Source organism: Solanum tuberosum, unplaced genomic scaffold (genome assembly GCF_000226075.1).
Source record: "Solanum tuberosum cultivar DM 1-3 516 R44 unplaced genomic scaffold, SolTub_3.0 scf00570, whole genome shotgun sequence".
NCBI classification, from domain to species: domain Eukaryota; kingdom Viridiplantae; phylum Streptophyta; class Magnoliopsida; order Solanales; family Solanaceae; genus Solanum; species Solanum tuberosum.
Window position 1 is genome coordinate 89957 of NW_006239488.1, and position 27796 is coordinate 117752.

General features: G+C 36.4%; 2 protein-coding genes and 1 long non-coding RNA gene across 4 annotated transcripts in view; 1 reads left to right on the plus strand and 2 right to left on the minus strand.

The window, feature by feature from the left end:
* Positions 1 to 673: 673 nt before the first annotated feature.
* Positions 674 to 8351, plus strand: LOC102592438 (auxin response factor 19). The gene is made up of 13 exons (XM_006365574.1): positions 674 to 1076; positions 1647 to 1759; positions 3050 to 3148; positions 3241 to 3297; positions 3490 to 3645; positions 3731 to 3815; positions 3915 to 4005; positions 4231 to 4395; positions 4511 to 4709; positions 4801 to 4942; positions 5395 to 7232; positions 7324 to 7514; positions 7777 to 8351. The coding sequence occupies exons 1-13, from the start codon at positions 1001 to 1003 to the stop codon at positions 7907 to 7909; spliced, it is 3345 nt and encodes a 1114-aa protein (XP_006365636.1). The 5' UTR covers positions 674 to 1000; the 3' UTR covers positions 7910 to 8351.
* A 78-nt stretch (positions 8352 to 8429) lies between these two features.
* Positions 8430 to 27796, minus strand: part of LOC102592998 (L-arabinokinase-like) — a 39862-nt gene continuing 20495 nt past the window's right edge. For both annotated transcript variants that reach the window (XM_006365575.2, XM_015304526.1), the window contains 16 exons: positions 22995 to 23051; positions 21385 to 21557; positions 21104 to 21266; positions 20441 to 20524; positions 14066 to 14185; positions 12963 to 13093; positions 12802 to 12883; positions 10982 to 11069; positions 10538 to 10581; positions 10343 to 10438; positions 10180 to 10256; positions 9595 to 9810; positions 9344 to 9509; positions 9120 to 9191; positions 8814 to 9017; positions 8430 to 8721 (listed from right to left, as the gene is read on the minus strand). In XM_006365575.2, the coding sequence (XP_006365637.1) occupies positions 8611 to 8721; positions 8814 to 9017; positions 9120 to 9191; positions 9344 to 9509; positions 9595 to 9810; positions 10180 to 10256; positions 10343 to 10438; positions 10538 to 10581; positions 10982 to 11069; positions 12802 to 12883; positions 12963 to 13093; positions 14066 to 14185; positions 20441 to 20524; positions 21104 to 21266; positions 21385 to 21557; positions 22995 to 23051 (1884 nt within the window). In that variant the 3' untranslated portion in view covers positions 8430 to 8610. The remainder of the gene's footprint in view (positions 8722 to 8813; positions 9018 to 9119; positions 9192 to 9343; positions 9510 to 9594; positions 9811 to 10179; positions 10257 to 10342; positions 10439 to 10537; positions 10582 to 10981; positions 11070 to 12801; positions 12884 to 12962; positions 13094 to 14065; positions 14186 to 20440; positions 20525 to 21103; positions 21267 to 21384; positions 21558 to 22994; positions 23052 to 27796) is intronic.
* LOC102592781 (uncharacterized) lies at positions 15025 to 18008 on the minus strand. The gene is made up of 2 exons (XR_368797.2): positions 17861 to 18008; positions 15025 to 15494 (listed from the first exon to the last, which is right to left on the minus strand). It is a non-coding gene; the product is annotated as an uncharacterized lncRNA (long non-coding RNA).

A 27796-nucleotide genomic window follows, 5' to 3' on the forward strand; every position in this document is an offset into this window, starting at 1 on the left:
TTTGAGGCATGGAATTATGTTTGGGTATTTTTCACTTGAAAACTTTTTAAAATTATATAATCCAAAGTAAAATGTCTGCTAAATATTAAACCAAATTTTGGAAACTTAATATTTGAAGAACAAGATTTTAAAATTTGATCAAATTTTATGACCAAACAAATTTTAGAAACTAAACTTCCAAAATATAATTAAAAATCTATGACCAAACGGTTGCACATTAAAGAGAGCTATAATGAAAAAAAATAGAAGAACCATCGAAAGATAAAGATGCAGTGGATGTGATTCCGCCTCCTCCCTTAATAAAAAATTTCATATTCCCGTGAATATAAAAAAAAATCTTAATAAAAAACGCTCTTATGAATAGAATCTTACCTAAAGCAAATCTAAATTAATCAAACTCTAACGCAAATATGAAACATGAAATAAAAGATAAAAACAATGGAAGGAGAATTTGTTCATTATATTTGATCATATTATAAAATATATAAAAGTATAAAAACAAGATGAACAAGATTATTATTATTAAATTAAACATCCTTTTGTCAAGTTTCACCTCAATGGTCAACTTTGCTAGGCCATAACCAAGAAACACAAAAGAATAAATAAAAAAGAAAAAACTATACATACACATATAAATATAACTATTATATTATTTATCCACACAAAGAAGAGAAAGAGAGAGAAAAGGGGCAAAAGCCATTTCTAAAGAGCAAATTAGAGAGAGAAAGATAGTGTTATGTGCTGTGTGCTCTGTGTCTGGTAAAAAAGGGGCCAATTTAAAGCTAAATTGCAGCATTTGGTCTCTCCAATTCTCTACACACACCTCTTTTTTCACAGACCTTCCTTTGTCTCCCTCACCTTTCTTTTTTTCTCGTTTTCCGGTGACCGGAAAACGTACAATCTTCTTCCCGTCAGATCTAATATAAAGGGGAAAAAATGAATCTCCGGTGAAAATATTGAAGTTCAATTTTATTTTTGTTGATCGGAAAGAAGATATAAAATGAAAACACCGGCGAATACTGCCGGAGTTCAGCAACAGCAGCAGCATACTGTTAACGGGAATCATCCTGCTGAAGGTCTGTCACTATCTTTGCCTTCTATATATATATATATATACTTTCTCGATGCATTGTAACAATCGTTGAATCATCGAACAAATCAACTTCTCTTTCTCAACTTTTTTTTTTTTTTGTCTATTTCTTCAAAAGAGCATATTTTTTTTTTCTTTACAAATGAAATTTTCCTGGAAAATATTTTTCTTTTCATTGGAAAGCAAAATGGAAACACTTGCACGTTTGTTAAAAGTTGCACTTGCTCGGTCCGTCCACTTTTAGTTGTCATGGATTTTTTTTTTTAGAACCAAAGATAAATGTATTTTTTCATTATAAATTACAAGTTATAGTTCTTTTTTATAGTTTTTCAATATTTTGTTTAAATTATTGAATTAATGTAATTTAATTTAATTTTTGAAATATAGTCAAATTGATTTTCGAGACAATTAAAAATAGACAGAGGGAGTAATAAGCAAAGCAAGTCTTTTTTTTCCTCAAAAAAAAAGTGAGAAAAAAAATCTCATACTTTTTCAATTTATATTACCAATAAAAAAAAAAAATTTTTTTGGAAAATAATTTAATTTGTTTTTGCAGTGGAGAAGAAAAGCATAAATCCAGAGCTATGGCAGGCCTGCGCCGGTCCTCTAGTGAACTTACCGGCGGCTGGGACCCATGTTGTTTATTTTCCACAAGGCCACAGTGAACAGGTTTAGTTTTTTTTTTCGCGATTAATAAAGCGGGTGAAAATCATAATATTGAAATGTAAATTTATATAATAATGTGTCGGCAAAAATAAGAGAACAATTTTTTATATTTTTTTATATGGGGCTATTTGCTAACGTGAGCCGATATGGTGCACATTATTAACATTCACTACTTTTGGTGTTGCTAGTTGATTTTGATAGTAGAAATGTATTTATTTTTATGTCCATGTTCTAGTAAGAGTAATTTATTTAATTTTTGGATTTTTTTGTTGATCTATTATGGTATTATCTTTGGTGTAACATGCAATTTGTGTCAGTATCTATAGTTGTATTTTATTGGAGAATTTGTTGGTTTATGTATATGCTTACATGTGCACGTGCATACACTATGTAGTTACCACACGGTTTTAGAAAAAGAACAAAGATGAAAAGATAGGAAACATCATATTTTAGTATCTTTGACTATGATGTTGCCAAACAACTATGGTAGTGGTTGTTTAGGAGGAAAAGTATAATTTTTGAGTTTTTTTTTTTTTTTTTTTGAGAATTAAGAGGAAAAATATAATTTAAACTTTATGGTTTGGCTAAAGTTAACGAAGGGTTTCTTTTTTCGATCTGCTTTGATATGTTTTTTCTTGAATCGAAAACAACCTTTCTAAGGGTAGAGTCTGTGTACACTCTACCTTCCTCGGACACAAATAAAGATTGAAAAGAATTTTTTGAATTTCTTTAGCAAACCTTAATGATGAGAAAGAAAATGTGCCACAAAGTGTGGCGGCTAATAAAGTGGGATGAAAATCATGAAGATTGAAGTTTAAATTCTAGTAAAGACAACAAAAAAAGTTAGTTGATTTCTTCCGGCTTGTTTATGACTTGGTGGACAGAGTTACTGATGGAAGGTAACATGTACTGCGTTGAATACGTGAGATGCATGCAGGTTGACCTGAAAACCGTTGATATTAAAAAAAAAATATGTCGAGGCGGAAAAAAGGAAGGAAACTAGGAAGATAATAAGAAGGAAATGAGAAGTTAGTAGGAATGTACTTCAATGATGATTTTGTTAAATAAAACTTGAATATTTTTTGGTAAGTAGGAAAATTCTGAATCATTTGCCTTTTCTTTTTAGTCAAATTTTGATTACTTTCAAGAATTTCTGTGTTGCAACTGAAATGTATGTCATATAGCTAGCTAGTGTTGTATCTAGAATGGTTGTCTGGTAAAGATTAGTCGTGTATGCAGAGTTATATATTCATGGGTCTAATTTGTTTTACTCTTGCATTTGAACTTTTTCAGGTTGCGGCATCTATGAAGAAAGACGTAGATGCCCAAATACCAAACTATCCAAACCTTCCATCAAAGTTAGTTTGTCTCCTTCACAATATTACCCTGCATGTACGTACATTCAAACTTCAGTTTCCTTAATATTAACTGTTTTTTTGAAGCCTCTGCTATTCAACAATGATGATTGTATTTTTTGTCATTAGGCGGATCCAGAAACAGATGAAGTTTATGCACAAATGACACTGCAGCCAGTTCCTTCAGTATGTTTCTTCCTCGCTGTATCTAACATTAAAAGGCGATTATCCCTATTCTTGATTTTTTTTTCTTCATTCGGAAAAAGAGGAAGGGGGGTGGGGGCGAGTGTGAGGTGGTCCTCTGTCCGTGGAGGATCTCAATTATAGCATATTAAGATGGAATTGAAACTCATTTAGTGAACCTTTGGTCATTTGCAGTTTGACAAGGAGGCATTGTTGAGATCAGATTTGTCTATGAAATTAAATAAACCACAAACAGAATTTTTTTGCAAGACCTTGACTGCCAGTGATACAAGCACACATGGGGGTTTTTCTGTTCCTCGACGTTCTGCAGAAAAAATATTCCCGCCTCTGGTAAGAGCATATTAAAGTTTCTCATTTGATACATTTTGGTTGTTTCTCTATCTTTTGTGTGATAGGCGTGCTTGTTCATTCTCAGGATTACTCAATGCAACCACCTGCTCAAGAACTTGTGGCTAGAGACTTGCATGATAATTTGTGGACCTTCCGCCATATTTATCGCGGTACATTTGTTTAGCTGCTATATATGGATTTACTTGGCCAAGCAAGGCTAGATAAAATTTGGCTTGTTTCCTATGATTTACCTATCTCTGGTGATCCAGGGCAACCCAAACGCCATTTGCTAACGACAGGGTGGAGCCTCTTTGTCAGTGGGAAGAGGCTCTTTGCTGGTGACTCAGTTTTGTTTATTAGGTAATGATACTGGCAACGACATGCCACCTTGAATGTTGTATCTCTTTTTTTTGTTGTTGTGATAATTGAAAATATAAACTGATGGCAAAAATAGAGCAATAAGTAAGATCAATGAAGGGATCGGACTTCTGAGGCTTCGAAAGAACCAATTCACCTGTTAGATTCTCATTTTCGATCGTTCATATGTTTTGGTCATCCGTGACGCTCTGTAGTCTATGTCGACAGGGATGAAAAGCAGCAGCTTCTACTTGGAATTAGGCGGGCAAACAGACAGCCAACCAACTTATCATCATCGGTGTTGTCAAGTGACAGCATGCATATTGGTATCCTAGCAGCGGCTGCCCATGCAGCTGCAAACAACAGCCCGTTCACTGTGTTTTATAACCCAAGGTCAATGCATTTACTTTCTTATTAGGCGGCCTATGCATTTCCCTTTGCAACGTATCAATCCTTCTGATGATTTTATGTCATGATAATTAAAATTCTTAAACTCTAATATGAACAGGGCAAGTCCTTCAGAATTTGTCATCCCTTTAGCCAAGTATTACAAGGCAACTTATAGCTGTCAAGTATCACTTGGCATGCGATTCCGCATGATGTTTGAGACAGAAGAATCAGGAACTAGAAGGTATATGGGCACAATTACTGGCATCAGTGATCTTGATCCAGTGAGGTGGAAGAACTCACAGTGGCGCAACTTGCAGGTATATAAACTGAAGTTCTCTATAACTTGTATTCTATCTTTGATTAACTACAGGATGTATTGACACCTTCAAACTTGTGAACTGTAATTAGGTTGGTTGGGATGAGTCAACTGCTGGGGAGAGGCGTAACCGAGTCTCAATTTGGGAGATTGAACCAGTAACAGCACCGTTTTTCATCTGTCCTACTCCACCATTCTTTAGATCAAAGCGGCCAAGGCTACCTGGAATGCCAGGTAGTGAGCAAATTACAATCAGAATGACTTTATGTCTGTTTTTTTTTTTTTTTTGGAGAGATAGTTCGATAGATTTGATTTTACCATTTACTTCACTGACCGTGAAGTTAAACTGGTAATTAGTGCATGTCTTTCTTATGGAAAACAGAAGGAAAATAATTTTTCTTACTGAAAAGAAGACTTTGAATGAGCGTCCAATAGGATTTAGGAGACAGATATGCCTTTTTGTCCTTTCCTCTTCTATCTTTGATCTACAAGCTTTCCTTTCTTGTATTACTTGAATAGCTTATGATATCGAACAAAATCGCTGAACCTTATTTGAAAAGGTGAGCAATATCTCAGGGAAAATGAAATATATTCCTGTTATGAATATTACTTTTACCTCCAAAAATCATTCAACTGTAAACTAAATTCCTAGATTTCTGATCGGTAGAATGTGTCACTTCTTGCAGATGATGATTGTTCTGATCTGGATGGCCTGTTTAAGAGGACAATGCCATGGCTCGGTGATGACTTTGGCATGAAGGATCCGCAAGGTCTTCCAGGCCTGAGCTTAGTCCAATGGATGAACATGCAACAGAATCCTTCTCTGGCTAACTCAATGCAACCAAACTACCTGCATTCTTTGTCTGGTTCTGTGCTACAGAATGTAGGAGGTGGAGCAGACCTCTCACGTCAGTTAGGTCTACCAGCACCTCAGCTTCCTCAGCAGAACACTTTGCAGTTTGGTGCCCAAAGGCCAACCCAACAAGTTCAGCAGCTCGACCAGCTTCAGAAGTTACCAACTACCACATTGAGTCCAGCAGGCTCCATTATGCAGTCGCAGCAACAGTTGTCGGATATCAGTCAGCAACCAAGACAGAACTTAATTAACCAATCAGTGCCTACAAACCATGTTCAGGCCCAGCTTTTGCAAGCGCAAAGTCTTGTGCAATCTCAGAATGTCCTACAGCAACAACAATCATTTCAAAATCAGCTGCAGAGAAATCTTCCTCAGAACCTGCCGCAGCAGCAACAGATTATGAATCAGACTCAGCAGCAAAGTTTCATGCCACCCCAGCCGAATGATCCGCTTAACCAACAGCTGCATTTCTCTGATAACCAATTACAGATGCAGCTTTTGCAGAAGCTGCAGCAGCAGTCACTTCTAGCTCAACAATCTTTACTGCAACAACCATCCCAGCTTATGCCAATCCAAGATCAGCAGAAGCACATAGATGTATCACAGAACTTTTCTAGGTCACTTGCAACAAGCCAAATGCTAGATATGTCTCAAACCACGTCCACCTCCACGACTCTTTCCCAGCCACAAGTTGCCCAGCAGCAAATGACGATAAATAATAGCCAGTCTAATCTTCGTTTTGCCCAGCCAAATCAGCATATGAAGCAACAGCAGCAGCAGCAACCAGGAATTCTACCAGAAATACCTGGACAAGTTGGCCAGATTCTACCACCGACAACTAATCAGCTTTCCGCAAACTGCAGTAGCTTCTTAACAGGAGCTGTAGGTGGAGGCCAGTCGGTGGTTACGGATGATATCCCATCATGTTCCACCTCACCATCCACCAACAACTGTCAAAATGTAGTTCAGCCAATTATGAATGGTAGGATCCATCGAGGCACAGCTGCAGCGGATGAAACAACCCAGTCTTCTCTACCCCTTTTGAGTTCCAGTGGATTAGAAGCTATGTCCCCTAATAGAAATCTAGTTAAAGATTTGCAGCAAAAACCTGATGTGAAGCCCTCATTGAATATCTCCAAGAGCCAGAACCATGGGTTTTCAACTCCTCAAACATACCTTAATACTGCAGTTCCCCAGATGGATTATTTAGATAGTTCATCTTCAGCAACCTCTGTCTACTTTTCTCAAAATGATGTCCAATTGCAGCAGACGACTAACCCGATGTCTTTCAGTTCTCAAGCAGTCGTATTTAGAGATAGTCAAGATGGAGAAGTTCAGGGTGACCCCAGAAATAGTGTTGCTTTTGGAGCAAACATGGACAATCAGTTAGGAATATCCATGATGCCTGATTCTTTGATCACAAATAGCTTGGTGGGGTCAAGGAAAGATGTATCAAATAATATCTCATCAGGTGGAGGCATGCTTTCCAGCTATGAGAATCCCAAGGATGCACAGCCTGAACTATCATCCTCAATAGTCTCCCAATCATTTGGAGTTCCTGATATGGCCTTCAATTCAATTGATTCTACCATAAATGAAGGCAGCTTCATGAATAGAGGTGCCTGGGCCCCACCACCTCAAATGCCTCGAATGCGGACGTTTACCAAGGTAGGTTAACATTTAACTTGACAAATCTATTTCCTACATCACATTGTTTTGAGTTAAGAGTACTAACATTTTTGCCTCTATGCTCTCAAAGGTACACAAGCGTGGTGCTGTTGGAAGATCAATCGACATCACACGTTATTCAGGCTATGAAGAGCTTAAACAAGATTTAGCTCGTAGATTTGGTATAGAGGGACAACTGGAGGATAGACAAAGAATAGGATGGAAGCTTGTATATGTGGATCATGAGAATGACGATCTGCTTGTTGGCGATGATCCTTGGGAGTAAGTTCTTTAACTTTGCTTCTATCTAATTTTCAGTAATTGCATTTTCTATACAAGAAAACAGCATATGCCCTTCCTGATGGTTAAGATTCATTGAAAGCCACAACTTCAAAGTGAACCACTTTATAACCATACAACCTCTATCCCGTAATGCATGCATCCCATGGACACTTGATAAAAGTGGCCTAAGCTGCTTTTACAATCCTTCCCAGTCCCTTGTACTTGTACATACTTGTGGTGTACTGATCATATGATACTTCAGGGAATTCGTGAACTGTGTCCGCTGCATCAAGATTCTTTCTCCACAAGAGGTCCAACAAATGAGCTTGGATGGAGATTTTGGGTATAATGTCCAAAATCAAGCTTTTAGTAGTTCAGACGGAGGAAATATGTAAATTTAACTGGCTAAAGTTCCATTCTTAGAAACCTCCCACAATTGGTTATTCTTCCCTTTACACACGATAGAACACGTAAATCGGCTCTTCCTTGGTTGAGAAGAGCTGTTGCTAATATCTGACTGGAACAAAGCAGGAAGTGGGTGTGCTTCATCACCTCACCGGTCCAAGTATGGTAGCTCGTGTTACAAGGGGGGAAGAACTGGTCAAGCTTAGGTAACCATAGAAGCACAAGATGCATGCTACAAGAGTATTTAAAATTTCTTGTTTCCTTTGCACGAAAAGTTTCTTAGAGTATTTTCAATGTAAAATTAAAGTCCTTGAAATATGTATGTAGTGTTGGAGTGTATAGTTGTTCAGAATGTTCTCTGGTTTTCCTTTAATCTTTTAATGGAAAATCTCTAAAGTAAATTTCAGTAGCTGAGTTGAGACTTTAGTTTCACTTCATTTTATCCCTTGGCTCTTTCTTATGTTATTCTTAAAGAGGCCAAATAGAGTAATCACAAGGTTAAAGGGAAACTAGTAAAGAGGCAAAAAGCCATACTTAATCAAATTATAAGATTGAGTTGTTGCATAAACATACTTTATGATCAACGTCTAAGCAAATATTGTTTCAGAAAAATGAAAAATCATTGATACATCGAGCTCAATGTTTTGTGTTGTGCAAACGTTTCCAGTGCTAGAACTCCTACACTTTGCCTTCAACTCTTTAGAAGGCGTATTTGGAGATGACCGAATTTTGCAGCTCCAGGCGAAGAACCTTCAAAAACATATGGTAAGAATCCAGTGGCAGTTTTGTATCTTTGCTGAATCTGCAGATAGAAACGCGACAGTTAGACGATCTTGCTACTAAAACAGAAAAGACATGAATGGCATAACTACACAAACACAAACTTGTATCTACCTCAACAAGTTGTTCATTGCTTCTTAAACAGTTCCTCCCGATAACACAAACAGTTCCACCAGAACCTCCACCTGTTATCTTTGCCCCAAATAAAGTCCCACCTTCAGATTCTGATGATTTTGAGTGTTGCATTTCTTGTACCAAGTTAACCAGCCTATCTGTCCCATTTGATGCAAGACCACAAGCACTGTAACTGAAATGGCACTGCAGTATGAGAAGCACTTGGTCAGAAAACCTCTATAGAGTTGAGAGAAAATTCTGCAAAGGCCAATTCACAAAAACAAAAACATGAATCAAATCATGTACCTGATACATTAACTCCCCAAGAGCAGATAGTTGATAATTGGAAGGTGTAGCTGATAATAATGCTTTGAATGCCTGATAGTAATTGATACACATGTCAGTCAATTGTTCGTTATGAATATGAGAGATCTAATAGGCACAGGAGATAAAAGTGTAATCAGATATAAAGAACTAGAGAAACATTATTCAGACAGAAATGATTTGAAAAGAAACTTCAATTTGTGGACCTTGACACGGAAGTTTTCATAGATGGGATGCCTAGTGGGTGCTCTCACAGCATAGTTGCTCTCTTTATCAATTGTAGTTACAGAATCATCATGATCAAGATACTTCTCCACAAATTCTTGTCCAGATAAAGACTCTGGAAGTCTAGTTGCATAAGATGCCTCATATCTGAAATTATAAGATATATTAAACATAGCAAGGAAAAAAAAGAGAGAAAAAGACAGAACTACAAACTATATATGCATAAACAAACCTATGAGCTGAGAGGTTGCAAAGGTAGTCCAAAGAAGCCTCTGTTTCAAGCAGATTCTTTCCATCTTCATCAGCATCGTCAGGGTTGGACCTGTTGATTTGCTGAGTGGAAATGTTTGACAAGGACGAGCACAACTCCACAGACGCAGAGAACTTTATTATCTTCTTACCCATAAATGCACCAACCCTAACAGATTTGTAGTCTGAACCACCAACACTGCAACAACTCTCATAAGTACTAGGAATTAGGAAAGAAAAAGAACATAAGGCCAAAACATAGATCGTAATTTGGTTGAAATCAGTTAGTCCTTAGGCGGAGGAACTGAACTCCACTCTAGCTTAATTGGTTTCTTGCTCCAAACTTGAAAAAAAAGAAGGCAAAATCATTCTTGATCAGCTCCATGAGAAATGCTCTCGAGTTAATCTTCCTTTATTTTATTTTATTATTATTTTTTAAGAACTTAAATAAATTTAACCAGAACTTTCAAATATGACATGAACAGACAGTAATATCTTACTTTAGATTAAAAACAAACTTGACGGAGATAGAGAAGGTTAAGGGAAAATACCCATTGGGAAGTTTTACCTGTGTCGTATTCCAGAATCAATTCCCCAAAATCGGATGGTGGGTGGTATGTCAACAAGCCCTAGAACCTCGGCAGGCTAAAATAAGAAGTGAGTGCTAATTCTGATCTCACGGTCGGTCCCATTAACAATGTAAACACATTGCACAAAAATTTGCTGCATACCTGACACACCATAGCAAGAAGTTTGTTGGCCTCTCCACATGCAGAGGCCATCTGATCCATCACTCCGCAAGGAGCTCCAACAATATGATTCTCCACCTATTGAAGAGAAAAAAGCTTGAGCTGGAAAAAGGAGGTTTTACCAATACAAGAAACAGAGAAAAAAATATGGAAGGACAAAATGAGAGAAGTACGTGCCTTTTGGCAAAGCAGAGCCAGATGTCTGGGGTCAATGTTCAATCCTGCAAAATGAACGGTTGTGCAATTCAGTCTTCATTTAACATAAAAGGAAATCCAGAAACTGTTAATTGTTCCTTTCAAATCAGCCAGATCTTCCAAATTTGGGATTTTTCGCATAAATTTGGAACCAGAACAATGAATGGACGAATTTTTCTAAACGCCTGCCCATTATTCAAATTTAGCATTAGAATTTAGATCTAAATGAAGTTCCATAGATACGAATGCAAAGCAAATATGAATAAAAAATGTAGGAGACAGAGATCATCAAAATCCCTAAAGTGACTACTGAAAAATCATCAAGTTATGTCACACATTTGTGATAATGGATACTCTCGGAATTATAAGGGAAATTATTTGTTTTTTTTGTGATGAAGGAGGGTATTCTGCAGATAAATGTTGTACCATGAGCAGCAGCAACAGCAGTCATGCTGGCCACTTCTATAGCAGCAGAAGAAGATACACCTTTGCCCTCAGGAACACCAGAACTTACCTGTGTAATCAGGTCACAAAAAACTAGCTTGGTCAGATGAAACAAGCAAAAGAAGGAAAGTGGATACTGTATTTGTACGAAAAGACCCTCTTATTAATTTATGACTGACATAAATTGAAGTGTTAGAATAAACTATGTATACAATCCTGTAAATATTATGAATATCATTAAAGATCAATTAGAGTGGTTCATTCCCTGTAATCAAGTAATAAGGTTGATTACCTTTCCTTTCTTACAACATGTACGGTGCTGTTTAACCCCAAATAGTTGAGGGAATAATGTACAGAGTTCTCTCAATTCCTCTTCTCACATGGTATCATAGCTAGACCAATCTCGATTCTTGGTTTGCCTAATATTGACGCTTCCATGTTATATTATGTATGCTCCATATGTCCAGTCCTAGGTATGTGGGGTGTTAAAATTCCCACGTTGGTTGTGGGATGGGTAATTGGTGTTCATATATGGCTTTGGGAGAACTCACCTCGAGAGCTAACTTTTGCGGTTGAGTTAGGTACAAGGTCCTTTCTTAACAAACTACATCAGCCTTATTGTAAAGAGATGGATTATGCGCCTAACTCAACCCCAAAACCTAGCTCTTGAGTGGGGATTGCCAAGTTCATATAAGGAGACCACCCATCCCATTTTCATCTGATGTGGGACTCTTCAATACCCCATCTCACATCCAGTCACTGGGATGAGTTTTTTTTTTTTGTTGATAAACTAAGATGTTTCATTCACAAAAGGGCATCAAGTATATGCATAGCTATAAGGAAAGGGAAAAAACAATAATTGGGATGAGTTCTGTCCTGATACCATATAAAATTAGGTTTTGGGCGTATCATACACCCCAAAAGTTAGCTCAAAGACAGGAGGATTGCGCAAACATTATAAGGAGCGCAAAGTCTCGTCCTTCATCGACATGGGATTCATTTCATTCATCACCATGTAATATTCTGCCTTTTTAGTTTTGCTTTCTCACAATCCTCTCCTCGTGCGCTAGTTTTTGAGGTTGAATTAGGCCTAAAATCCATTTCTTACATGGTAGCAAAGTCAGGCTCGATCCGATGTGGACTACCAGGGTTCCGAACAATCACGGAGGGTGAAATACCCCCAGTCCTTGAATGTGCACACAACGAACCGTACAGTGGAACCCCGGATAAAGATTGTTCGGATCTGGGCGAGATGGGGTGTGATGAATGAAATGCATCCCACATCGATGAAGGACGAGAACCTAGGCTCCTTACAAGGCTTGGGAAATCCTCCTCCCTTTGAGCTGTCTTTTGGGGTGTGTGTTAGCCCCAAAGCCTAATTTGACACTAATGAAATAGTCAAACAGAAAAGGTAATTGCTACATCCATTTAACTTGTGAAAGAATGTGCCAATTCAGAAAGCCTGTCTATGCTGATACAATGAAGTATCACATGTCTGTCAACTCATTATAGTAACTATAATTTGAAAAGTGATTGGTTTTGTACAAAAAGGTCACCCTGTTCAGATAACAGGAATTTGCTTCACATTCGGCTTTTCTTATTTTGTTTGCAGATCTGAGTGGGTTACATCACGTAGTGAATTTCTAAATTTAACTCATCAACATTTCTTTCTTTGGTGGGAAGATTCTCATTGACTTGAACAGTTGGTCAACCTTCTTAGGTTCAGCCAAATAGATAAGTGCAATCTATAGAAAACTTCAGCAGAAAAACTTGCCGAAGGTATGAACACCGGAAAGGCTTACCAGAATGCTAATGCTATCCTCAAAACGGATGCCTAATTCAGTCATCAGTACCAGAATTGTCCCGGCAACATATGCTGCCCACCTACATAGTATGCTTCATGGTTACAAGCTGGTGGCATCCTATTAAAAGCAAGAGAACTAATATACAAGAGTTCACTCACTTCTGGGCTGGGTCTCGGGAAAAATAATTGTATGCTTTCTCATATGTAATTGGCTGTCCATCCTCCACAAAATCAGAAAGGTTCATATCAAAAGTTGGTCCACGATTACCTAATTCTGAGCCAAGTGATACCTGGATTTGAATTCATCAAAAGTAAGCCACAAGCTCCTATGAGCAAAATAGAAAATTGGAGCTGGCAACTACAATAGTGTCAAAAGTTCCACGAATGACAATAGAGGTTAAAACACAAGCAAGTCAAAATGATTTATTTGCTAGAGTTTTGGTCTCAGATATATACATTATTGAACAGAATATTTTCACTTCTCAAATACGTATGTAAGGTAAAATGTCTCTGTCCTATTTTACCATACCTATTTCCCTTGATACACCTTGTTGCAGTACCTGTGTGATATGTCAAATGCATGCCAAAAATTGCAAGTAGTATAACCTGAGTCAATGTAATAGTCTATATCCAAGCTAGTTAGATACCTATCTTAAAACATGCCATATCAGAGGAACATATAGCATTACAACACAATATTCATACCAATTGCCAACTGGTGAACAAATGTGACAACTGGTCTTACACTTCTAGGATGTCAAGGAGATTGGGAGGCATAAAGCATAGGAAGTACTAATTTAATATCATGCTTAAATGAAAATTATTTCATAATGGCCAAAATGTAAAACTACTTTCAGACTTTACACCTGAGAATAACAACTTGCTGCTTCCTGATGACAAACCTATGATTTCGCAATTATTTAACAGAAAATTGACTAGCAAGTGCACCCACAGCATTTAAAACCATCAATTAAGGAATAAGGATGGTTGTGTTTTCCTGATAATGTGATAGATCACACACAACAACATACCCAGTGTAATCCCACAAGTGGTGTCTGGGGAGGGTACCCCAACCTTGGGAGGTAGAGAGGTTGTTTTTGATAGACCCTCGGCTCAACTAAAAGCATTTCAAAGCAGATGGGAAAAATAGAAAACATCGGAGTGAAGAAGCCAAGACAAAATACTAAAGAAAACATGATAGAGCATACAAAATGTGATAGATCACATGCAATGAGAATATTCAAAGAACTGATAATCCATACAATTTGAAGAACAGCAGTTGGTCCTTCCTTGGGCTGCCTTGCCTGAGCATGTTTCCACAATTTGTGCTTGCTTGGATGGTTTCTCTGAATTGCGACATGGCATGACTCCCTGGTAGGCATCTATAGAAGAAAATGATGACAACAGATTGTAAATAGACAGCAATGATTACACGATAACAATGTCTAAAAAGTACTCCCTCAGTTCCAACTTATGTGTCACCGTTTAACTAGGCATGGAGTTTAAATTAAAAAAGAAACGACTTTTAAAACTTGTGATCTAAAACAAGCATTGGACATTTGTGTACCTATTAATCATCTAATTAAGAAAATAGGAATCTTGAAGTTATTATTAAATATAGAAAGATGAATTAAAAAAGAAGTGTGTCATATAAATTGGGACAGAGAGAGTACCTCCTCTATTGAACACATTGTTATATGAGGTAAAAACACTTGATACTCAGTGGAATAGTCGAGGTGTGTGCAGGGGCAGCTCAACGTAATTAGGGGCCTAAAGCGAAATTTCAATTTGAGGCCTAAAATATAAACAAACTTCGTATACATATTTTTAGTATTTAATATTGTTTTTCAGTTATTGATTTTAGGTAAGATTTTATCAACTCAACATTGAAAACATCCTTTCAGTGAGACAATTATTATATGAATTGTTAACATAATTTTATAAGTAATAAGTTGACAAATATTAAATAAAAATAAGAGTTAGAACTATAGAATCTGATTTAAGAAGTTGACGACTACACCATTTTAATATGCTTGTTGTAATGTTTGAAACTAAAATTTAAAAAGAAATAAAAAAGAATTTTGATATTTTTGCACCATTAACTAATATTCTGGATACATACTGGAGTAATAATATTGTCATCTAAAGCTAAGATAATATGATTACATATATACTGCACACATAAACATAACAAGTAAACCAACCAAAAAGGCATAAGATATAAATCTAAAAGTAGAAGTACATAGACAAGAAAATGATCAGTAGCTTGGATCCCCAAAACAAAATGGAAAAGAAAGCATAAGGAGGTAAAAGAGAAACTGCTTTCCTCAAAAACCTACTAAAGGATATGTATGTGCAGCCTAAACCATAAAATACAGACTACTTTCTGCATGACATATACGTAGCGTAGCTCGTCCAAATCACATCGACCAATTAAGTCAAACTATGGCCGAAAGAATTGCTACTACAGTATTGAGAACTTGAAGATAATTTGCCCATTCAATTACAAAAAGAGGTAATGGTCAAATAAGAACAATCTACAAATCGTCGATTATCTACTTGGCCCATCAGAGGCTGATTATTTGAACTTGAAGTTATACGATTATCTACTTGGGATAAGATGGTATTTTTTGCTTCACCAAGATTGTCCATTTCCTCCAAGTCGTCGAGCCAGGTCAAAATATTTTTTCACTGTGCATCAAGAATAATGAAATAATATAAATTTTACGCATCATAAAACAAAGCATGCCAAGCAAACAAGTAGGCTGTTCTAAAGACCTAGAGATGCCCAGCAGGTGCTCATTATCCATAAAAGTAGTTGAGACCCTAAGGCAACTGCTCTCCTCCGTTTCCCAGTATTATCTTAAAAGGTCATTGGGCTAACTTTTCGCTCTGCACTAAACACCTAAAATCTCCCATACATGTTCAGGATTCTTCAGAAGACACTTCAGTGGATTCTTCCCAGGAACAAGGAAATCTACTAGAGGTCTTAAACCTCCTATTATGGCACAAGGATTATGTAACTGCTGCTGGATCTACACATTGTCTTTATTCTATTGCCTCTCATATAGATTACACAAATCTCTCTCCTGCATACCAAAGTTTTGTTTCCAAGTTCTCTATTGAGACAGAACCAACTAGTTACACAGAAGCTGCTCAGGATGTCAGATGGATAGAAGCTATGAAGTGTGAAATACAGGCTTTGGAAGACAACAAAACCTGGGAGTTGGTAGATTTACCACATGGGAAGAAAGCTATAGGATGCAGGTGGGTCTACAAGATTAAATATAATGCTGATGGCACAATAGAAAGGTTTAAGGCTAGGTTGGTATCCAAGGGCTACAATCAGAAAAAAGGTTTTGATTACCAGGAGACATTCTCCCCTGTAGTGAAGATGGCTACTGTTAGATCTGTCATTTCTATTGCAGCTGCTAACAATTGGCCTATACATCAGATGGATGTGTATAATGCATTCTTACAAGGGGACCTATTTGAAGAAGCATATATGAGCTTGCCTAATGGTTTTAACACTCAATCTAGAGGAACCAAAGCATGCAGGCTACTTAAGTCACTTTATGGACTTAAGCAAGCTTCAAGGCAATGGAATATTAAACTCACTACTACCTTGACTGATTCAGGGTTTCATCAAAGCACTAAGGATTATTCCTTATTCACTAAGAGGAAATATGACAAATTAGTGATAGTGCTTGTCTATGTTGATGATTTACTACTTACAGGGAATGATACTTCTATGATACAGGAGACTAAGGAGGCCCTACAACATGCCTTTAAGATAAAAGATTTAGGTGAATTGAGGTATTTTTTGGGTTTGGAGTTTGCCAGAAGTGCAGGTGGTATCCTCATCCACCAAAGGAAATATTCCCTGGAACTTATTGCAGACATGGGTTTGGCAGGGGCAAAACCTGTATCAACTCCAATGGAGTTAAACATGCAGCTCACTACCACTACATATGATGAACATGTTCCATCTGTCCATCATGATCCATTGCTTCCTGATCCCATTAAGTACTAGAGATTAGTAGGGAGATTATTGTATCTTACAACTACCAGACCAGACATCTCTTTCACTGTCCAATGTCTGAGCCAATTTATGCACTCTCCAAAAGTGTCTCATATGAATGTTTCCCTAAGGCTGGTGAAATACCTGAAGTCTGAGCCAGGCTTAGGAATATTAATGTCATCTGCTGGTAATGATATTTTAACAGTATTTTGTGATGTAGACTGGGACTCTTGTGTCAAATGATAGGAAGTCAATTACTGGTTTTATGATTCAACATGGACAGTCTCCCATCTCATAGAAATCAAATCTCTTCCAGTCTCATTGTATTCAGATAGTACTTCAGCTATTCAAATAGCAGCCAAACCTGTTTTTCATGAAAGAACGAAACATATTGACATTGATTGTCATTTTATTCGAGAGAAGGTTCAAGATGGTCTTTTGGTTACTACATATATTCCTTTGGAATGAAGAACATCTTCATAGCACCTAGCTTGAGGGGGGTGTAAAGGAATTAAGTAAAAGTGTTAATGTGCCTTAATTCAAGTAGTTAAGTCATGTTGTTAGTCGTTATGATTATGCATTACAATGTTAGTAATGCAAGTACACTAGTTAGTTACAGATTCGTCAGAATTAGTTAGAGTCAATTAGAGTTAGTCATACATCTGTATATATACATGTATCACTCATTGAGAATATGAAAGCATCAATTCTCTCTAGAAAGTTTTCTCTGTTCTTAGCTCAATTACAATGTTTACAGTTTAGATTCATAAATTCAACAAAACTCAACAAAAATCAAATCAAATCCAGAAAACTAAAATGAAGTGTATACGCTAGTGTAAACATTCACACACACACAGAAACCATCGTTGAATGTGCATAAAAGGCATTAAGCACCGCTTCTTTTCTTCAACTTGAGCCATATACAATTGATGTTATTGCCTATATTTCCAAATTCGCTAACCTTTTCAAAACTCTAATTTACGATATGTGTGCAGTTACGTTAAATTATACTAAAAAGGAGAGTTAGAGAAGTAACCAGAAGGTTTGGTGCGACTTCGTTTCACGGGGTGTTTGGTTCTCGCCATGGTTGCTGGTGATGTTGCAGAGAAGAGCAAATTTGAGTAATTTGTTAACGGAGGATTTCAATAATATGAGAGAGAAATTGAATTTCCCGTTTTGTTTCATCTTTTTGATCTTTAAAAAAGAATGAAGAGGTAGCCGGTATGTAACTGTCACTGTCATTGCAACTGTAACTGACGCTGACATAATATACCTTTGCTTTTTTCCATAATTTGAAATTTAAAACTTAAGTATAATAGTTTGCTTTTGTTTTCAGTTTAGTCCATTTATTTTCTCAAGCTAAGCTAGAATTACTACTCAGACGTTTTTAAGAATTAACGTTTTTAATTTTGTGTTAATTTGGCCATATACTTTATAGTATACAAAATTAAATATTTAGGGGTTTCATTTTGAATTAAAATGCTCTATTTTTATGAGATATATTATTTTAGGTTGTTTTCCCATTAAACAAATTTAGATACAAGTTATCTGTTTACATAATTGCACGGTGGGATTTTGTGTTCTGTGGAGGGGTGAGGTGGGGGTTTGTGTAAATACATAAATTTTAAAACTTAACACTAATTAAAAAAATATCTCTCCTAACTATTTTATAAGACTGGGATTTTTGAAACTTAAAATAATAATCTCAAAACTACCTCATAATTCAATGCATATATTAAATACTTTGACAAAATTTACTCTTGATAGGCTAAAAGTGACAAGTAAAATCGTAAGAAAGGAAGGAGTGGAGTTCAACGCAGGGGCGGCTCAACGTAATTAGGGGCCTAAAGCGAAATTTCAATTTGAGGCCTAAAATATAAACAAACTTCGTATACATATTTTTAGTATTTAATATTGTTTTTCAGTTATTGATTTTAGGTAAGATTTTATCAACTCAACATTGAAAACATCCTTTCAGTGAGACAATTATTATATGAATTGTTAACATAATTTTATAAGTAATAAGTTGACAAATATTAAATAAAAATAAGAGTTAGAACCATAGAATCTGATTTAAGAAGTTGACGACTACACCATTTTAATATGCTTGTTGTAATGTTTGAAACTAAAATTTAAAAGGAAATAAAAAAGAATTTGTAATTCACTTTGTTCAACACTTTTCACTATTAATTCTTATTTTTAACAAGGGTAAATTTTATGAATCACATAGTTTTAATATGAAATTACAATCCATCCCTCTTTAGTTTGTAATTACATTAATCCCTTAAAAAGTAACACAAACCGGATACATAATATGTAGCTCAGATACATTAAAGAGTATCCCGGATACATTATAACATAAACTGGATACATAATATGTAGCTCGGATACATTAAAAACTAGCTCGGATACATTAAATACTGACTCGGATACATTGAAGAAATAAGGAATTTTAGAGGTTTTTAGAAATAGAAGGGGATATTGGAAATAAGGGAAACATAAGACGTGTATTTCAGTAATTTTTCCTTTTAACAAAGTATAAAAGATGTTAAAGTGGGTAAAATAATATGTTTTTATCATAATTAATCAATTTTTTCTATAAAAATTTAACACATAATTTATTCTTGATAATAATTTGGGGGCCCCAAAATTTGGGGGCCTAAGGCATAAGCCTTATTTTACAAAGGCAAGAGTCGGCCCTGGGTGTGTGCAAGTTACGGGTGTTCAAAACCGAACCGTAACCGATAAGCCAACTGCAAAATTGACTTATTGGCTTATTGGTATTGGCTTATCGAATAAACGGTTGGTAAACGGATTAGAAATATAATTAACCGCTTATTGGTGTGGGGGTGGATTATTCAATTTCCTTATCGGATAAATCGTTAACCCGTTAAGAGTTACCATACTTACACTTTTAACTTAGGTATATTAACATCATTTAATATTTTTTCATAATATATAATTATATATTATTAGTCCTAAGGCCGTAAAGCCAAAAACTTGAAAACCTATTTACTTTTCTGTTATTAACTATTACATTACTATTAATCTATATTTTTTGTAATATAGAAGAATTTTATAATTTAATTGCATTTAAAATAGGGAAAAGAAGTCATTATTTTAAGGTGCGTTCATAGAGGAAAAAGGTAGAGGTTGGGCCGATACACCATCCAATAACCGCCCGATAAGTGCTAATCCGTTATCGAACCAACTGATATCTTATAGGTTGGCTAGCAGATTAGTAAATTTAAAATCCAATATCCGTTAGGCCAAACCGTTAAGTGAAATTATCCGCCCGATCCATCCGATAAGCAGCCCTAGTGCAAGTGGCCCCAACACCACCGTGGCACCGTTATTGAAAAAGAAGAGGTAAACGCACACTTTAACAGTGAGTTGGAAGGCTCTAGCTCTGGTGAACATCACTTGAAAATATGACCAACTTAAGCAAGAAAATATAACAGAGCTCACTAGTGAGGAGTAGGTGAAGATATTCAAGTATACAAGGGTAGAGTTTGAACTTTTATACGAGGTGACAAATGCATTCAACAAGTCACAACATAAGACTAGGATGAAAAGCATAAATAAGGAAAATATAAAAAGGAAAAAGGAACTTTACTTGTAGTACCAAACTACCAGAATAGTCAGCAATTCCTCCAATTACGTCCAATCTTCCGGGTGCTCTTGAAACAAAAATTTCTTCCTGCACGACAAGAACAAAGAGAAATCTAGAATCTAGGTTCTCAATTTGAAACATCATTGGTGATACAGACCCCCATTAAATAAACAATAAACATTGATATCCCATATTCAAGGTTATAATTCATGTCAAGGCTATAAGCTGCACAGATTTCCTTAAAAGACAAGCCTGAACCTGGAAAGTTTGCAAGCCTTCTAGAGTTTGTTTGAGCGTTTACAAAAGTACCTTTATGAGTTAAATTTCCTGCAATGGTATTATGGTAATCTTAAAAATTCCAAGATACCTATCAAAATTTCCATGTCAATTTATTACTGGAAGACACTAAAATTAGCAAAGAAAGGTTACTCTGGTAAATAAGTCTGAATCAATAACATAAGTAATGAACCCCTACATTCAAATTGATGCACACTTGAAAACTTTCCCCACAGCAGTTTTTCCCCATTTCTTGTTGATTTATTTCAAAATGTTGATCATGTGAAGATTTCCTTCTAATGATTCTTATATTATTACCACATTTATAAGACAGCTCATACAAATATGAAAAATCTATGCAAGAATATATTTACAGTGAATGAGACATACCTCCCAATTGAACATTGCAGAAGCAGCCAGATGGTCGCGTGTTTGGAGCTTGTTATTATTTTGAGGACGACCTGAGGACTCCATTTCAGCCAAGCTCTTCAAGAAACCAAGTGTATCCGGGAGCCCTTGATGATCTCCATGAAGAATTGTAAAGTAATCACTTCTGCAAAGTAATGTAGGTGAACATTTGATAAGAAATATGCCTAAAAGTCGCTGTAGGAGACATATTAGACCAATTAACTTGACATAAAAAACAAATAAATAGGAGTTAAAGAATTTACTGTCTCGTAAGACTGCTATTATCGAGAACTTCCTTATTTGGCAATTGAGTGCGTGAACTAAGTTCATTTTGCGCAAGTGAATACCATTCAGGAATAGCAATATCTTTCCCAGTAATTCTTTGAAGCTGATAGCCTAGGACGATAGCATCTCGCAGCCTACGCGCTCCACTAAGCTGCAATGAAAGCAACGATTGCAAGTTATCAGTAGGGCAAAAGATATTGTAATATGCAGTTTTTGTGGAATATTCTGGTTCTATCCACTGAAGGGACCTAATGTCAGCCAACCTGATTTATCATCCAGTTCACTATATCTTTCCACGTGTACTATGTTTGCTAATTTATAACATGATAGAGAGCTGATCTTACTTAGTAACGTTAACATAATTCTTTAAACTTCAATAACATATTAAGCAAAACTGCAGAGGTTCATATATGCCGGAACCAGATGCCCAACATCACCTTTTTGATATAATAAATCCAAAAAAAAACCCCGCCAGGAGCCAAACAGTGGCGTTTTTTCACCATTGTCTGTTTATGACTCAGAACCCTGTTGATTGTGTTAAATAAATAGCAGACTTTTTTTTCCTTTTCCTAGCATGTTTTTACGAATATAATATTTCCTTTAATAGTAATTGATTATCTTTTCTTAACTAGTTAGGATTCACTTGTATAAATACAACTCAGAATCCTATTAACATGACGAACCAAAACATATAAATTAATTGAAACTTCATCAAAGAGAAAGTTACTGGTGACCACCTTGAGTTTGCTTCATCTACCATCAGAAAAACGGCTAGCAGGTGTATTTACAATAGGCCTCAAAAAGACTTTTCACCCTTTGGTTTGCAAATTGGGCATGTACGACATCTGTGCTCCAACTTGAGGGGAGTGTTGATTGTGTTAATTAATTAGAGCATTAGTTTAGGATACTTTATTTTTCCTTATCCTTGCATAATTATTAAAATAATATATATATTTTTTATTGTAATTGATTTTTTTTTTTTTTTTTTTTTATAACCGAGAAATCCGCTGTGACCCGCCCTTTGGACAAATCACAGCCTTCTAAACTCGGTGGATAATGGGCCCGCCCCTCTACCCTTCTCCACTTAATACCAGGCTTCGCTTTGCATGGTGTGGGGCTTGAACCTGTGACCTAAGCCACAAATCCTCCACCTTTTGCCACTTGAGCTAGGCCTTGGGGGCATAATTGATTATCTTTCCTTAGTTAGGAATCACTTGTATAAATACTCCTTCTCATGGGATGTCAGGACACATTGAAATACAAAAAAGCATTTTCTTCTTTCTCAAATTCAACAAACCCCAATCTAATAATTGGAGGTGGATGTCATTATCACTAGGTTATTCCCTTTTTGTCAACAAATGTCCAACATCTATCCTGTTGACACTGAAGAATGCGAGATCTTAAATTTCAGAAGCAATTCCTAAAGTCAAAGCATGATCAGCAGACACCAAAATTCATTTATAGGCTGGAAAGCAAAACTTCTGCTCACTACTGTGGTTCAAATAAAAAATGATATCATTATTGGCAAACAAACACTGAGCATATCTTATAACTAATACAAAGGAACACAAATTTTGGAGAATCTTACCCCATGTGAAGTGTGAAGTTTTCCGGTAGCTGTATCTTGAAGTATTCTAGCAGCCACCTAAAGATCCATGAAGAAATAGATGAAGACGGATTAAGTAAAACATAACATTATTACTTAATACTTTCTTAGATTTGAACAACTCCATTAGGAAAAAGGAAACTTTAGTGGATAAGAAAAGATACTCTACACTCAAAATAGTATGCTATTTCAATCTCAGTCGAATTCAATAATCTCTGTGTAAGCAATTCAGCCCACTGCAACTTCTAGGAGACAATGCAAAAGACTATAACTATCAAACTATTTGCTCTTTACGAGCTTCCGAGACTTCAAAGCAGAGGTTCACAAACATTTTCTTGCTAGTTGCTTGCCGTGCTACATTTGAGCCTAATGATCATCAATCATTAGCATGTTATGGCTTCTGAGCTCCATGTATGCAATTAAACAAACTGTTGTCAATTCTTCTTGTAGAGTGCAGCAGAAGAGATCAAAGTATCAGAAATCCACCTCCATAAAAGTTGAAACTTAACAATGTTGAGAATTAAACTCTTTACCCTACAAATTAAAGGTTTATGTGTCTTCTTTCCAACCCCACTGACTGTTCGTTAATCAAAGCTCGAAGTAAAAAGTTATGATTGTTTTACTAGAGATGCTCCAGTCTGAAATTCTGTTCCAGGAACTACGACCAGAACTATGAACCGTGAAAGTATCTACGAGTCGTGGTCTCAGCTTATGGAATGGGATCAGAGACTTGAAATTCACTTGAGTTCCACGGAACCAACCCACGAGTCATGGATCATTTTACGGGCCGTAAAAGGGTCCATAGTGTTAGCATGATTGGACAGATTCTAAATATCTGTACATATCTATGTTATAACTCTAAATATTTGTGTAATGATGATAGGAGATAGCATAGATTAATGCAGCATATTTTCAGAGATATTACAATTAGGAATAGCATATATTTAGGGATATATAGCAGATTTTTAGGCATGTAAATCAGAATTCTTTCTATTTAATGGAAGAACTCTCATTTGAGAGAACTCATTCAGCAAAATTGACATGGTATTAGAGCCTTTTTCAGTGCTTTGATTCTTAGTGTCTTTCATCTGTGGTTTCTTTCAGAATTTTTTTTTTGAAAGTTTTGGTTCAGCTTACTGTTTTTTAGTCAACAGTAAGTCCTAAGTATCTTGGAATTTTAGGCATCTTGGAATCTCAGTCTTGGTCATTTTGGTTATTTTGTATCATTGCATTTCTATCTTCCTTAACTTGTCAAGAACATGGCGTCATATCAGTTTGAGTCCTTCTATGTTCGTTTCACAGGAAAAAATTACTCTGCCTGGGAATTTCAATTCCAACTATTTGTCACTGGAAAAGAATTATGGGGACATATAGATGGAAGCAATCCCACTCCTACCGATGCTACAAAGCTCGGTCAATGGGAGGTTAAAGATGATCGGGTGATGACATGGATTTTAGGGTCAATTGACCCTCTTATTGTTCTTAATCTCAGGCCATACAAGACAGCAAAGGCCATGTGGGATTATTTACAAAAGGTTTACAACCAAGACCATAGCGCAAGGCGCTTTCAGTTAGAGCATGAAATTGCTATGTATTCTCAAGGAGGTCTCTCTGTTCAAGATTATTTCTCTGGATTTCAGAACTTATGGGCTGAATTTACCGATATCGTTTATGCTACAATACCTTCTGAATCTATCTCCATCATTCAAGGAGTTCATGAACAAAGCAAGCGAGATCAATTTTTGATGAAATACGAACTGATTTTGAAAGTGTTCTCTCTAACTTGATGAACCGTGATCCATCTCCATCGTTGGATGTCTGTTTTAGGGAATTACTTCGTGAAGAGCAGCGTCTCTTCACACAAAATGCTTTTCATCAAGGAAATGTTGTCACTGTCGCATTTGCAGCTCAAGGGAAAGGAAAGGGCATGGATATGGCTAGAACTCAATGCTACAGTTGCAAGAAATATGGTCATATTGCTAGCAATTGTGGCAAGAAGTTCTGTAATTATTGTAAACAACAAGGACACATTATCAAAGAGTGTCCCACACGTCCTCAAAACCGTAGGGCAAATGCTTTTCAAGTTGGGATAAATGGTTCAACTACAGATAACTCGTCTTCAGTAGGACAAGTTCTTACTCCTGAAATGGTACAACAAATGATCTTGTCAGCATTTTCAGCTTTGGGGCTGCAAGGTAATGAGGTAATATCTAAATTTTGGCTTGTTGATTCTGGCGCTTCCAATCATATGACCAACTCAACTAATATACTCAAAAACATCCGTGAGTATAATGGTCCAACACAAATTCAGGTTGCCAATGGTAGTAATTTACCCATTACCAAGGTTGGGGATATTACTGAAACTTTCAAGAATGTTTTTAGGACATATAGATGGAAGTGATCCTACTCCTAGTGATCCTACAAAGCTCGGTCAATGGAAGGTTAAAGATGCTCGGGTGATGACATGGATTTAAAGGTCAATTGACCCTCTTATTGTTCTTAATCTCAGGCCATACAAGACAGCAAAGGCCATGTGGGATTATTTACAAAAGGTTTACAACCAAGACCATAGCGCAAGGCGCTTTCAGTTAGAGCATGAAATTGCTATGTATTCTCAAGGAGGTCTCTCTGTTCAAGATTATTTCTCTGGATTTCAGAACTTATGGGCTGAATTTACCGATATCGTTTATGCTAAAATACCTGATTTTGAAAATGTTCGCTCCAACTTGATGAACCGTGATCCATCTCCATCGTTGGATGTTTGTTTTAGGGAATTACTTCGTGAAGAGCAGCGTCTCTTCACACAAAATGCTTTTCATCAAGGAAATGTTGTCACTGTCGCATTTGCAGCTCAAGGGAAAGGAAAGGGCATGGATATGGCTAGAACTCAATGCTACAGTTGCAAGAAATATGGTCATATTGCTAGCAATTGTGGCAAGAAGTTCTGTAATTATTGTAAACAACAAGGACACATTATCAAAGAGTGTCCCACACGTCCTCAAAACCGTAGGGCAAATGCTTTTCAAGTTGGGATAAATGGTTCAACTACAGATAACTCGTCTTCAGTAGGACAAGTTCTTACTCCTGAAATGGTACAACAAATGATCTTGTCAGCATTTTCAGCTTTGGGGCTGCAAGGTAATGAGGTAATATCTAAATTTTGGCTTGTTGATTCTGGCGCTTCCAATCATATGACCAACTCAACTAATATACTCAAAAACATCCGTGAGTATAATGGTCCAACACAAATTCAGGTTGCCAATGGTAGTAATTTACCCATTACCAAGGTTGGGGATATTACTGAAACTTTCAAGAATGTTTTTGTATCACCAAAGCTCTCCACTAGTCTTATTTCAGTTGGCCAATTGGTAGATAACAATTGTGATGTGAATTTTTCTCGTAATGGTTGCCTTGTGCAGGATCAGGTGTCGGGGACGATAATCGCGAAGGGGCCTAAAGTTGGAAGATTGTTTCCTATACACTTTTCTATTCCTCGTGTTCTAGCTCTTGCTTCTACCACTACTAAGAATGAGGTTTGGCATAAACGTCTAGGACATCCAAATTCTATTGTGTTGTCTCATTTGTCCAATTCTGGTTTATTGGGAAATAAAAATCAATTTTCAGTTGCTTCCTTTGATTGTTCTACTTGTAAATTAGGCAAAAGTAAAACTCTTCCTTTTCCTAATTTTGGTAGTCGTGCTGCAAAGTGTTTTGATGTCATTCATAGTGATGTTTGGGGCATTTCACCAGTTATTTCTCATGCTCATTTCAAGTATTTTGTGACATTTATAGATGACTATAGTCGATTTACATGGGTGTATTTTCTTCGATCTAAATCTGAAGTGTTTTCCATATTCAAGAAATTTTTGGCTTACGTTGAGACTCAATTTTCCACATGCATCAAAATATTAAGATCTGATTCTGGTGGAGAATATATGTCTCATGAATTCAATAATTTCTTGCTTGAGAAAGGAATTGTATCACAACGCTCTTGCCCATATACGCCACAACAAAATGGGGTTGCTGAGCGTAAGAATCGTCATCTTTTAGATGTCACTCGTACTTTATTGATTGAGTCCTCTGTTCCATCTAAATATTGGGTTGAAGCTTTGTCTACTGCTGTCTATTTGATTAATAGACTTCCATCTAAAGTGTTAAATCTTGAGTCTCCATATTATCGTCTTTTTCATAAGCATCCCAGCTATCATAGTTTTCATACGTTTGGTTGTGTTTGTTTTGTGCACCTGCCTCCTTTTCAACGAAATAAACTCTCTGTTCAGTCTATTAAATGTGCTTTTATGGGCTATAGTACTTCGCAGAAAGGTTTTATTTGTTATGATCCAAGTTCTAACAAATTTCGTGTTTCTAGAAATGTTATTTTCTTTGAGAATCAGTATTTCTTTCCTACTCATGTTGAGTCATCTTCTGTTTCTCCTCTTCTTCCTACTTTTGAGGGTTTGTCATTGTCTTCTAAGCAGTTCAAACCAAGATTTGTGTATGAACGACGTCGGCCAACTTTACCCCATCCCGAAACAGATCCGCCACCTGAGACTGCTCCACAACCAGAATCTGAGATTTCTTCAAGGTCTGCTCCTCTTGAGCCTCCTTGGCGATCTACTAGAGTGTCTCAAACTCCTAAACGGTATGGTTTTTCTTCTACTTTATCCACCATCTCTATTCCAACAGGTTACTCACAAGCTTCCAAGCTTAAATGTTGGCAAAAAGCAATGGAGGAGGAACTTTTGGCTCTTAAAGAAAACAACACATGGGACATTGTTCCTTGT

What these genes read in the sequence shown, in the direction of transcription:
- LOC102592438 (XM_006365574.1), top strand. Translation starts at nt 1,001, where the DNA reads ATGAAAACACCGGCGAATACTGCCGGAGTTCAGCAACAGCAGCAGCAT. An exon ending in TTCACAATATTACCCTGCAT is followed by an intron (nt 3,149 to 3,240) that starts GTACGTACATTC and finishes TTTTGTCATTAG; the next exon opens with GCGGATCCAGAAACAGATGA. An exon ending in CACTGCAGCCAGTTCCTTCA is followed by an intron (nt 3,298 to 3,489) that starts GTATGTTTCTTC and finishes GGTCATTTGCAG; the next exon opens with TTTGACAAGGAGGCATTGTT.